The 13,520-nt window shown below is 48.5% G+C and overlaps 1 protein-coding gene across 5 annotated transcripts in view; it reads left to right on the top strand.

Annotated features, from left to right (window-relative positions):
* Window positions 1-11,327, top strand: part of SLC5A5 (solute carrier family 5 member 5) — a 34,883-nt gene extending 23,556 nt beyond the window's left edge. For all 5 annotated transcript variants that reach the window (XM_083483832.1, XM_083483829.1, XM_083483831.1 and 2 more), the window contains 11 exons: window positions 308-462; window positions 582-722; window positions 2,691-2,820; window positions 3,306-3,394; window positions 4,600-4,712; window positions 5,142-5,212; window positions 7,156-7,242; window positions 7,574-7,779; window positions 8,895-8,998; window positions 9,434-9,537; window positions 10,046-11,327. In XM_083483832.1, the coding sequence (XP_083339958.1) occupies window positions 308-462; window positions 582-722; window positions 2,691-2,820; window positions 3,306-3,394; window positions 4,600-4,712; window positions 5,142-5,212; window positions 7,156-7,242; window positions 7,574-7,779; window positions 8,895-8,998; window positions 9,434-9,537; window positions 10,046-10,240 (1,395 nt within the window). In that variant the 3' untranslated portion in view covers window positions 10,241-11,327. The remainder of the gene's footprint in view (window positions 1-307; window positions 463-581; window positions 723-2,690; window positions 2,821-3,305; window positions 3,395-4,599; window positions 4,713-5,141; window positions 5,213-7,155; window positions 7,243-7,573; window positions 7,780-8,894; window positions 8,999-9,433; window positions 9,538-10,045) is intronic.
* The last annotated feature ends 2,193 nt before the right edge of the window (window positions 11,328-13,520 follow it).

Raw genomic sequence — 13,520 nt, 5'->3', positions numbered from 1 at the left:
TAATTTTAATTTGGTTTTGATGTGTTTTAAATTTGAAAATGAATAAAAATTAATTGGCAGAAAAAAATAGAATACATTCTGTAAATGGGATGGGATTAAGAATGGAGAGAAAGACCAGAAGTTGAAAGAGAAACACATAACAAATTTGGAATGTAGAATTTATATGTAAAGATGTTAGCAATTTAATTAAATAATTGACAGAGAGAGAGAGATTTGAAAGAGGAAACCAGCCACGACACGTTTATTTCTCTGTGCGTTCTGCAGCCAGGCGACTTGGGCGCCCCTAACTTTCCCCTCCGTCTTCCAGGGAGGAATGAAAGCCGTGATCTGGACGGACGTCTTCCAAGTGGTGGTGATGCTTTCGGGTTTTGTCGCCATCTTGATCCAGGGGACCATCCTGGTGGGGAGCCCCGCACAAGTCCTGGCCATCGCCTACAACAACTCCCGCATCAACTTCAACGAGTACGTCCTGGGTTGTGGAAACTATAGCGCTATTGGCGCCATCTCTGGGGGGGTCCAGAGGCAGTCTATCCTGATTCCTAGGTCCGTCTTCCCACAATCCTCCCTCTCTGTTTCCCCAGCTTTAACCTGGATCCTCGCAGCCGCTACACTTTTTGGACCTTCATCTTTGGCGGGACGATGGTCTGGCTTTCCATGTACGGGGTGAATCAGGCCCAGGTCCAGCGCTACGTGGCCTGCAAGACAGAGAGAGAGGCGAAACTGTGAGTCGGGTGGAAGGGGAAGCCTGAAGGGAGGGCTCATTTGAGCATCGCCCTTAGACGCCGGAGGGAACTGAGAAGGAATAACCTGGGGCATCTTTTCTCCGTGGAGCAGCAGAGACCCCCAGCCCCAAAGGGGTGCATTTTTGTGTCTGGTTTTCCTAGAAGCTGCATCTAAGCAGCTCCCCAGTTCCCCGTTTCAGAGGGAACTAACAGAAAATAGAGAAAAGCTGCCCCTATTTTCATTGAAGAAATGTTGGAGGGGCCAGAGGGAACTGAAGCCCCAAAGCGGTGGAGGCTGATACACAGCATAAGGAATATCAATCAATCCAATCAATCAATCAATCAATCAATCAATCAATCAATCAGTTAGTCATAGACCAGCAGTTTAAAAAAGGCTAAGAATACAATAGTTGTAAGAACAAGCTGGATAAAAGCAGGGAGACGAGTCACCAACCAGCTAGAATTTTAGTTCCTACTAAAATGATTCGAAGAAGAGCCATGTGTCTGAAATACAAGATTTCATAAAAGGAATTATAATAATGCCTCTCTCAGGCTTGCTGTCTTGATTTATCATGATTTTCCTGCGGGTAACAGCAGATGCACAGAATTGTGCTCCGTTGTGTGTAACCAGAGGGTTTCTATCTGATAATAGGTACCTATTTTAAATAGAATGCTTCAGATCTCCCTGAATTGGAGTAATGAGCTGTTTGTGGAGGTTGTAATTAAAAGGGCAGTGGAATAATACATTGGCACTTCCCATGTCACAGGGAAATTACCACTTTTCAACTTATTATTTCTGCCTCTGAGGAGTAGGGAAGGTAGAATTTTAAATCTGGTTAGCATAAAAGCTTTCCTATATTTGGGGATGGGTAAATTTGACATCTATTTTGGCATTGTAAATGCTCCCACATAACCCTTAATAGGGAATAATCCGAGGTGACTTTTGCACTGGGGCGAACAGAGACTCCCTGCCCCAAAAGGGCTGCATTTTTGTCTCCTATTTCCTCGGAAGCTGCTGGCTGTTCCTCTGGCCGAGGCTTCTGAGATCCCCATGAGATCCCCATAGCAGATCCCGGGGCACCTGCCAGGTAGTTGTGTTGCTCCGTGTCCCTGAGTCTATAGACTCAAGCTGTATTCCTGGGGAGGCTCGATAACCTGGGGGCACCCTTTTGGCCACCCCACCCAGGTGCCCATCCCACAGCCCCACAAAGCTATCAGCAGCTGGCTGGGCTGTGCTGGGCTGATAAAAAGGTTGGCTGGGGACAGACTGGGAGATCCAGGGCCTTCCTGCATAGACCAGGCAAGGTGCCAGACCTCAGTGTTTCATTTAATCAGGGCATTTACATCACAGCCTTTTCTCCAAGGAGCCCAAGGCAGCTTGCCTGGGTCTCCTCTTTTAACACCCCCCCTAATGACCCTGGGAGGTGGGCTAATGCCACAGGAGGGGAGAGAGGGCTCTTGTGTTCAAATCCTGCTTCCCTTCAGGGCACCTGGTTGGCTGCTGTGGAAACATGACACTGGACTAGAAGGGGCCATTGCCCTGATCCAGCAGAGAAGCCCCTTATTACAGAATCACAGAATTGTAGAGTTGGAAACCCCCTTCAATGCAGAAGTATGCAGCTGGCCCACGCGGGGATTGAACCCACGAACTGAGAAGATAGCTCAGTCAGCAGAGCATGGGACTCTTAATCTCAAGGTCGTGGGTTCAAGCCATGCATTGTGCAGAATATTCCTGCCTTGCAGGGGGTTGGACTAGATGACCCTCAGGGTCCCTTCCAACTTGACAATTCTGTAATTCTACAATTCTACCTTGGCACCACACTCTGACCAACTGAGCCACCTTCTGGGCTCCCCATCCCTCTTCCAGACCTTTGTAAGCTCCTTAATTGCTTGATTTCCCCTATTCTCCCTGTCCTGGGTTCAAATTTTATTTTTGTCCTCTCTGCTTCCCCTCTTCTCTCTCCCCAGAGCTCTCCTTGTCAACCAGGTGGGCCTCTTCTTCATCGTCTCCAGCGCTGTGGGCTGCGGGATTGTCATGTTCACCCTCTACAAGGACTGCGACCCCCTTTTGGCCGGATACATCTCTGCACCTGACCAGGTACCTCTGCCTCGCAGGGGTGGGGCTGGGGCTCAGAGGGGGCTTGGAAAGCCAAAGCAAACTGCTTGCCGTAGGAAAGAACAAAGGGTCAAACAGGCAAACAAACAACCCCCAACAGAGAAGTTCTTGTGCTGCAGTCGTGCAAAAATGTTATGGGATGGCGGGAGGTAGAACACACATTGGAGAAATGAGAAAGACAGCAGACGGGGTGGAAATTGCTGAGGTCTGCTTGTTTAATTTAAGAAATGTATTAGTTACCTTGCAGGGGGTGGGCATAGAATCATGGAACTCTTCCAACTTTATGATTCTTTCATTTTCCCTGTTAACAATTCCTGCACTGCAGGGGGTGGACTGGATGACCCTTGGGGTCCCTTTTGACTCTACCATTCTTTGTGCATCTTGTGGCCAGCTTCAAATCATGGCCATCTCCCTGCCCTCCTGCTGCCCCTGAAACAGAACTGACACTTTCTCTCCTTTTCTCTCAGTACATGCCTTATTTGGTCTTGGATATCTTTGAGAAATACCCCGGGGTGCCTGGACTTTTCCTGGCTTGTGCATACAGCGGGACTCTGAGGTGAGTGTGGGAGACCCCCTCTTTGCCCCACGCAGAATAAACCCCCCAAAGAAATTACATTTCCTGCAAAGGAGACACAAAAACTTTGATTCCTGAGTATAGCTAAAGCTATCTAATATTAGAAGCTCTAGGAAAGTCAACAAAATTTATTTTATTGCATCTGCTTCTGGGGTGGAGCATGCTGCCCCCAAAGTCCCCAGCTCCACCTGGAGGGAGATTGTGGTTTCTCAGGGAGCGTTTCCATTTCAGTTTTCTGAGTATTTCCAGCACTCTGGTTCAGTGCAGGATGCTGACCTGAAATTCAGCAGCCAGCCTGGTTAGGTTTTGTACACAAATGGCAGTGGCAAAATGTCCTGGGCTCAGGCTGAGGATCTCTAGGGGCCTCAATAGGGGTGGCCCCGTGAGTTAGGAACACCAGAAATACACGCCTCACTTTCTTCTAGAATGGGACGGGTGTTGGTTTACGCAGATTAAAACGCTGCAGGTGAGATGCAAAAAGCGAGGAACATATAAAAATAATCATGAATTTAATAGAATTAAAACAATATTTCTACATTGCAGGGGGTTGGACTAGATGATCACTGGGGTCCCTTCCAACACTACAGATTCTAATATGAAAAAGATCTATTAAAAGACACATAATAAAAACAACACAGCACTCTTAAAAACCGTTTCCTTTTTTTAAAAAAGACCCATCAAAATAGAACAGGATTCACTTGCCAGCAGAAGGTCAGCAAGGAGGGAGCCAGCCAAGCTTCTCTAGGCAGGGAGTTCCAAAGTTGTCTGGGAGGAGCCACCACCAAAAAGCTCCTATATGGGAAGATATAGACCTTCAGCTAGCCTTCAGGATCAGGCCAAAGGATCATCTAGGTCTGCATTTCATCCCTGGAGGGGCCAAATTACCCCAAAGAACCTAGGGATCTAGATAGACTGCCTCTGGACCTGGAGGTTCCACAAGAGTCGATGGCACCCACCTGAGAGGTGCTGGAAGTGCACTCTGGCATTCTCTGGCTGGGAAAAAAAGCACTGCCAGAAAAGCATGGCATGAGCTGAACAGCCGTCTCTTGGGATTGCTTCCCTGGCGCATTTGATGATAGACTGCTCTTGAAGCTGGAGGCTCCTTCCTAGCTAATTCAGGCTGTTGGTGGCTTTGTCCTCCGTGACACGTCATTGTAGCAGCTGCCCCGTCTTCCCTCCCTCTGCAGCACGGCTTCCACCAGCATCAACGCCATGGCCGCCGTCACCGTGGAGGACCTGATCAAGCCGAACTTGCCCAGCCTCTCCCCACGGAAGCTGACCCTCATCTCCAAAGGGCTCTGTGAGTGAAGGTGGCCGGGGCATCCTCCAAAGCGTGGGGAGGCTGGGCTGGGCATCCCAGGAGACCCCTTGGGAACAAGCATAGTTCCGTCAGGAGATTCTTCATTTCGGGGTTGGGGGTTCGAGCCCCACATTGGGTAAAAAGATTCCTCCATTGCAGGGGGTGGGACTAGATGGCTCTCGGGTCCCTTCCAGCTCGATGATTCTACCACCCTAAGCCAATTGTTTTCAACAGATCTACTCCTGAGGATTTGTTCATTTCGTAAAATTTATACACTGCTTGATTGTAAACAAACAAACAAGCAGTCTCCAGCAAGGCCAAAACACTAAAATGGCCAATGAGAAAAATTAGCAGTAATAATAATAATAATAATAATAATAATAATAATAATAATAATGGAAATTGTGCTTTTATTCTTAACATTTCCAGCACTGATTTATGGGACGTCATGCATCACCGTTGCAGCGCTGTCTTCGTTACTGGGAGGTGGGGTGTTGCAGGTAATAATAATTTTATTATTATTATTTTGTTATTTTTACTATTTATGCACTGCCCATCTGGCAGGGTAACTGTCTCCGCTTATGACCCCTCCCTCAATTTCTTCTCTTTCTTCCACAAGGATTTGGCTCATGTGTTTTTTCCTGAAAGCACAATCTGCATTCGAGATAGCAACAGGGTATTTTGCAGGCCACGCTTCTCCACTATTTTCTTCAGGGAGCCAAACTACTTAAGAACCCAAGAAGAGGCTGCTGGATCAGGCCAAAGGGTCCCCCCCCCCCCAGTTCAGCATCCTGCACTCACAGCGCCCAAATGTCCTTAGGAATCTGGGAATTGAGATAGACTGCCCCTGGACCAGGAGGTTCCATAAGAAGATCAGAAGAGTTTGGCTGACTGGATGAGGCCCATCTAGCCCAGCCTCCTGTTCTGACAGTGGCCAGCCTGCAAGGGAAACCCACAAGCCAGATCTGAGCACAGCTGCTGTTTCCCCATCATCTAGTATTCAGAGGTAGACTGCTCTTGGGCATGGAGGTTCTGCTGTCACAGTAGTCCTCCTTAAGAAGAGCTTGGCTGCTGGATCAGGCCCATCTCATCCTGCACCTCTTCTCACAGGTGCCCCCAAAGGAAACCCAGAAGGAGGTCCTTTTATGATTCCTGTTGCAGGGAATTCCCCTAACCCTTCTTTTTATCTGTAGCTGTAGAGTCTAGGAACCACTGATAGCCTCCTCCTCCTCCATGAATTTGCCCCGCCTCTTTCGAAGTCCTCCAAGTCATTGGCCTCTTGTGGCAGGGAGTTCCGTAGGTTAACTACAAGGTTAACCTACTCTGCTTGGTGTAGTAGTTCCTCAACAAGCTTGAGAGGGTGGGCTGCGAGGCTTTTAAAAGGACAAATCCAGCCCTTTGCATCAGGCCCTGGGAATGTACTGAGGACCAATGCAGGCTGATATGCGTTCTTGCCAACAGTCTCCAAGGGGCAGCCCCGTATGTGGTGCATTGCAGTAGCCTTCCAGTCATGTGTGTCGGTGGCTGGTTTTATGACGTAGGGAGTTGATTCTCACCCTCGGCCCAGTATTGTCTCATCTTGTTTCAACAAGGAGGCCACTCCACCCGCCTTTGTAGCAACCAGGAAAAGTTTGCATTCACAGATGTGCGCGCACACGGCTTATCGGTTTCTGCATTGTATCTCATATGTTAACAACTCGAGCTGCATAGTTGCATATCTGGGAGCTGATTGGCACTTTCAGATTGCAGCTGCTACTCGTGTCTTAGAGGTGACGCGATAAGAGGTTTGCACAATTGTGCGTGGCGGGGAGACAGTGGACAGAGAAAAGTGTTCCTCCTTCTCTCGTGACATGAGACTCTTGGACAGCCAGCAGAGGATTAAAGACAGATAAGAGAAAGTCATTCTTCACAGAGTTAATCTGCGGAACTCCCTCCCACAGGCCACCAACTTTAAAATTTGACCAGAGGCAGTTTTAGGGCAGTGTGACAGCTTGCCCTGCGTTGGGCGCCTGGTAAGCAGTTGCCCGGCTTTGGGAAGGAGGTGTGAGGCCTCTAACAGAATCATAGAATGGTAGAGTTGGAAGGGACCCCGAGGGTCATCCAGCCCAACCCTCTGCAATGCAGGAATCCCAGCTAAAGCATCCAGGACATCCTTGTGACTTGAAGCCATGGGTTCGAGTCCTACCCTCCAGAGCAGGAGAAAACAAGCTTGCTCCCTCTTCCATGTCATTGAAATATTGGAAGATGGTTCTCTCTCCTCTCAGTCTCCTCTTTTCCAGGCAGAACTTCCCCAGCTCCTTCAACCGTTCCTCATAAGGCTTGGCTTCCAGACCCTTCACCATCTTGGCCACTCTCCTCTGCTGCACACCTTCCAGCTTGACAACCTCGTAACAACAACATGCTTACCCTTGCCTTCTCTGCCCCGCTTTGTGTTTCTGCACAGGGTTCGTTCACCGTCATGGGCGTCATCAGTGGGCCCCTTCTGGGAGCCTTCATCCTGGGGATGTTTATCCCAGCTTGCAACACCGTGGTAAGTCCCAAAGAGGACCCGAGAGGATGCTTTTGGGTGCTGGAAGAAAGGTGCTGTGCCATGGAGGGGCCTTGCAACAAAGCAGTAGGACTGGAACGAAAGAACACAAAAATACCACTAACAATGCAGGAATCTAGATAGATAGACTGCCCCTGGACTTGGAGGTTCTATAAGCACATCAAAGGGTGCCCATGTATCCCAGCATCCTCTTCTCACAGTGGCCAACTGGAGGCCTGTGGGGAATCTCCCTTCCTATGCAAAAATTCCTGGGGGGGAGGTGGGACTTTAAGCTCAGCAGCATCATAAAACCCGACCTCTCCTTCCTTCCCAGGGGGTGTTGACTGGGCTTCTTGTGGGATTCGCCCTCTCTTTCTGGGTGGCTGTGGGGGGCACCCTCTACCCGCCCAGCGCCGCCACCATGGGGGTGCTCCCATCCTACGGAGACTTGTGCCCGCTCTACAACGCCTCCGAGGGAGCCAACGCCACCATCACGCTCGGCCCACTGCCGCCCCGGAACATCACGGAAGTCGCAGACAGGTGAGATGGTTGTTGATCTCTGGTGCAAATTCAAATAAGTGGCTGGGGCAGCCCAGCCAGATGAGCGGGTATAAGTAATAAGATTATTTTAACACTAAAGGAAAACACAGCAAAACAACATTTCTTTGCCCAGAGTAGAATTCAGGAGGATTCAGTAGAATTCAGTAATGGGAAAAGATCATTTATGGCCTGTAAGAACTAAGGACATTCTACAGCGCGCCTCAACGCGCTTTGGTGCTGTTCAATGTGCTTACAAGCCCAGGAACAAGGTACTGCTGAAGGTTCATAACAAGCATAAGAAGATCTTGCTGGATCAGGTCAAAGGGAGCCGATTTGGTCCTCACAGTGGCCAACCCCCCCCCCCCAATAACCTGCAAATTGTCTGCCTGCGGAGCTGGAGGTTCCATGAGAGGAATCTGCCTGCTGGACCAGGCCAAAGGGGGCCACTGACCCCAGCACCCTCTTCTCCCAGGGGCCAACCAGGTGACCCTAAAGGGACAAGCAGGGACAATGTCAGGTTCTGCGCTTAGGCAGGAAGAGCCAGATGCACACACCTGGCCCACTTGCAGGACATGTGAAAAGGATTGAGGGATCTTGGTGGAATCTTGGAGTTGGAAGGGACCCTGAGGGTCCTCTGTTCCAACCCCCTGCAATGCAGAAATCGTAGTTAAAGCATCCATGAGACATGGCCCCCAGCCTCTGCTTAAAAACCTCCAAGGAGGTTTCTGGGTCACTGTCCTCTCCCCCCAGAAGTCCCTTCCTCATTGAACAGCTCTCACTGTCAGAAAGTTTCTCCTGATGTTTAGTCAGAATCTCCTTTCTTCTAACTTGAAGCCATGGGTTCGAGTCCTACCCTCCAGAGCAGGAAAAAGCAAGCTTGCTCCATCTTCCCTGTGACAGCCCTTAAGATGGCTCTCCTGTCTGCTCCCAGTCTCCTCTTTTCAAGGCTAAACATCCCCAGCTCCTTCAACCGTTCCTCATCAGGCTTGGTTTCCAGACCCTTGATCATCCTGGTCACCCTCCTCTGTACTCCTCCCAGATTGCCAACACCTTCTAGGAGCCAGAACTCAATTATTCCCCTGCCCTCGGATCTCACCATCTCACTTCCTTTGCAGGTCGGCCATTGTGGATGACTTCTATGCCATTTCCTACCTCTACTACGGTGCCTTAGGAACGCTCACCACGGTTGTAATTGGGGTTCTGGCCAGCTGCCTAACCGGTAAATTGGTGGGGTGGAGCCATTAGCTATCTATTAATTTGCTTCATTTGTGTTTTTTTTTAAATAAGTTGATTCCATTTTTAAATAATATTTTTTATTATATTTCCAATTTTAACCAATCCTTTTAAAATGCAACCAGAACAAATCTCTCATATCTGTTGACACATTCCACGGTGTTCTTTTATTCCCTTATAAAGCTTCTATATTACTGATATTTTATCCATTCTGTACATCAATTCCAAATTTTTAAATGACAAATTCTCATCTGTTGCTATTGTTCAAATCCTGCATACATTTTGACATAACTATGATGGTCCCTCCCCCCTAATATTCTACAAAAGAATACCATTTTAGAAGTTGATTTCAATACTTCATGTTTCATTGCCTTAAAGTGTGCAAATTCTCTCTCCCTCGTGGTTCTGGGTTTTGCTGCAGGGCCTGCGAAAAGGAGCTCAAAGAAGCCAGGCGTGCTCTGGTGGGACGTCATGAAGCAGACCGCCATGGTCTCCCCAGAGGGGCTGAAGAAACCGTTCACCAAGGTAGGGCAGTGGGGAAACTGGGCACTCTGGTAATGGTGGGCAGTGGGCAGTGCATCGGAGCTGCCTTCACTCAGCGTAGAGAACAGGGACCACCTGAACCCTCATATTCCAGCTTGATCATCGCCATCACCTGCAGCTGGCCGTTCTCCAGTTTGGAGAGGCTCATTTGACAGCAGCCTTTAGTGTCATTGTTCCAGTCCTGTGGAGCTCTCTGCCACTAGAGCAGCATTACCTGAATTTGGGTCTTCAGCTGTTTTTGGACTACAGTTCCCACCAACCCTGCCCACTGGTCCTGCTAGCTAGGGATGCCTGTTGGTCAATTCCTGCTCATATACCCTTACAAGAAAAACAGAAACAAAACAAACAAGGTTACTCTGCCCCTTGCCTTTCTGCCTTAAATCATTATTTGTATTTTCTTTATCATTTCTTTCTTTTTATCTTGCTTGGGTGTAAATCTGGATCCATCCTTTCTCAATGGCTTCCTTCCATTTCTCAACCGCCCGCACAGGATGCAGGGAACTCTCCCAATCTGCAGAAGAAAGCCTTTGGCTCAACGTCTCTGGTGCCCAGCTTCCCGGCCGAGGAGAAGACCCTGATGGCCAAGGAGGAGAAGGCATCATCAGAGCCCTCTGAGGAGAACCTCTGCGTCTGCAACGCCTTTGAGAGCAGCCATTTCCACCTGCTCAGAGAGACCAACGTGTAAAGGGTTGGGCACTTGGAGACTAGAAGCCTCCTGGACCAGCTTTACTTGGGAAAGGACCCCATTTTGGGAGGGATGGACCTCATTCCACAAAGAGATATCTGTAGATCTCTGGCCAGGCCAAGCTGCAACCTCTGGAGAAATTTGGGCAGGGCATTCCTGTCCTGTTATCAAAATCTGGCCAAGTTGTGCCAACAGCACGGGGCGACGTGGACCCTTGGAGGCTTCTGTTTGTCCTTTTAGAGGACACGCCTCCCCAACTGGGTCCTGTCACGAAGGAAAGTTCATTTCATCAGTTCATTTATTAGTATCAAACAGAAGCACAGGAGATCCATCAAGGCTTGAGCTGCTGCCCAGGGGGCCTCTCCTCTCCCCAGAAGCTCGCTTTCTCCATATCAGACCCGTCCTGCTGTCTACGGTGGCTGCCAAGGGACTCCTGTCGATGTCTAGTTTTCTGCTCTCTGACATGGAGGAAACACCGGGTTTTAGGGGAAGGAGGGGGATTTATCAGGCTCTCAAGGGACATCGTATCAACTGGCTCTGGTACTCTCCCTATCACACCTGGCTCCTGTCTCTGTTCAGGGCTGGTGCGTCTGCTAGCTCACCCCTGTTCCTTGCCCTCCAATATTTCCCACTTCTCCTTCTCCTTCTCCTCCTCCTCCTGTTTCCCACCACCAAGGACCTGGGTCCACACTATCTTCTTCTGCCCCCTCCCTGGGCGCCTCTTAGGGTGGCCGTCTCCACTACTCCTCCTCATCTAGCCTGATATCTATTCTCAATTTTCACCTGGAAATGGAGGAGTTTGAGATTGGCAAAGATGAGAAAAAGCAGATGTTGCAAACTGGAATAATAATAATAATAATAATAATAATAATAATAATAATAGTAGTAGTAGTAGTAGTTTTATTATTTTACCCCGCCCATCTGACCTGGTTGCCCCAGCCACTCTGGGCAGCTGATGTATATTTTGCTCTAGGAGGCTTCATTTGGTCAGAATTGAGTCAGCACTTCCAGAGTTAACACTAAATACATCTCTTCTAGTTAAGGAACCACCATAGCTGCTAGAAGGCTGTGGAAATTTGTGTCCTGGGCTTTTAGACTCGTCTACCCATGTACTGGGACACGGGTGGCGCTGTGGGTAAAAGCCTCAGCGCCTAGGGCTTGCCGATCGAAAGGTCGCGGTTCAAATCCCCACGGCGGGCTGCGGTCCCGTTGCTCAGTCCCAGCGCCTGCCAACCTAGCAGTTCGAAAGCACCCCCGGGTGCAAGTAGATAAATAGGGACCGCTTACTAGCGGGAAGGTAAACGGCGTTTCCGTGTGCTGCGCTGGCTCGCCAGAGCAGCTTTGTCACGCTGGCCACGTGACCCGGAAGTGTCTCCGGACAGCGCTGGCCCCCGGCCTCTTGAGTGAGATGGGCGCACAACCCTAGAGTCTGTCAAGACTGGCCCGTACGGGCAGGGGTACCTTTACCTTTACCTTTACCCATGTACTATCAGAAACTAAAGGGGTGCCCTGGTTGCCAGGTGCGAAATATCTTGGCCTTCTTTCCAGCTCACCTGCCCCCACCATCCTTGCCACTTCTCAGGGCCTCCTGCATCGTTTCCTTTTGGACCTTGATCCTCCACCTGTCATGGGAAAGCCACTCTGTGCATGCTCAGAGGGCCAAAGCTTAGGCTGGAGGATGGGAATAGAGTCCAGCTGGGTCCCTGCTGTGCCCTCTCCTCCATATTCCGTCCCATGTTGGCCGTCCTCCTGTCAGAAGTGTGTAGACAGGACTATTGACAGCTCCTTCTGGCCTCTTCTCCATCTCCCCGCCTGATATTTGCCATGTAAATAAGATGCCCCAGGATGGAGATTTGGGACCTTCAAGCTGCACAGGGGCTACAGAGTTGAATGGGTGGGCTTAGCCAGAGGGTGCATGTTCCTATCTTTGCATATAAAGATATATATTCAGTCTGCTCTGGCTTCCAATGACTAAAGGACTCTGGTGTTGTGCCATTTGAGGGTAAACGCTCGGCATGAAATAAAGAGAATGTTGTACAAAAGCCAATGCTAATTCTGTGTTTGGAATGACAAATTCAGAAGGGAACGGATACATATCCCTGTGGCCAGAATGAGGACGTTATGCAAAGCTGAGCAGGGTGGCTACAGGACCTGCTTAGCTTAATTGCCGTTGCTCATTTATTTGTGTAGCCGAAGGTATTACAAAGCCAGATGCATAAGAACAAAAAAACGCTGCACAGATTTTTTAAAAATTGTTTTTATTAAAGATTTTCTGGGGTTGCAAAAGTACATACATCGTCTCTGTTTTCAAATCACGAAGCCCTTTCTACGGATCTGTGAGGTTTTTACAAGCCCTCTACTCTCAGCAGCCAGGAGCATCATGGCAGAACACTAGAGTGATAACTTTTTGACTTTCTTTTTTTCTTCAAAAACAAAAAAGATTTCCTGTATCATAAAGGGATGAACATTTGCTTAGAAACACTGAAAAATGGACTAATTCTTCTCAGTTGTGAAAAATGGTCACCCCAAAATGAAAAATTGGAATCACTGTATATATAACCTTACTACTCATAAGTATGAACACGTAAAAACTTCAAGGAACTGTTTGGAACTTTTACAGCTGTCTGAAACTACCTAAAACTGTCTTGGAGAAGCCTGGGAAGTGGGAGCCATCCAGATCCCATCTGTGTGCACAACACGCAACCAAACTGATGTGGGAAATTTATGGTGCTTGAAGCAGAAACCAAGGCCTTGATTTATTCTAAGCAATAAGAGGGGGTGTACAATGTATAACACTTTGTGCAAGTATTAGAAAATTTGCAAATTCAATTTCCCCCTGTATTGTACAAAAAATACATTATACAGTTACATATACGAAAAATGATTTGTGGATTTTGGGGTGACCTTTTTTCAAAAGATTTGGAAATGATAGTTCATTCCTTTGTTTTTAGGCAATAGTTTATCTAACTAAGCTTCAGGAACAGCAGGTTGTAAAAAAGTTATAACCCTACTGGAAACTAGAGGGATCGGTCTGGAATGAACATGGACCACTGGTACCAAACCGTATGGATAACAGCTGTACTACAAAAACTAACCAACAGACTGAAACTGACACGGGGACAAATAACAGGACGCCTTCACCCTGGGGTGGCTCCTCTTTCATAGACACACAGCCCAACAAGATAATAACAAGAACCCAATGAGAGCATCCGAATCGATAGGGCTAAGTTGAGCCAACGCACACATGCAAATAATACACTGCACAGTTATAATCATTTTT

Source organism: Podarcis liolepis (assembly GCF_965112155.1).
Source record: "Podarcis liolepis genome assembly, chromosome: 18".
NCBI classification, from domain to species: Eukaryota; Metazoa; Chordata; class Lepidosauria; order Squamata; family Lacertidae; genus Podarcis; species Podarcis liolepis.
This window is presented reverse-complemented; position numbering and strand designations above follow the sequence as displayed.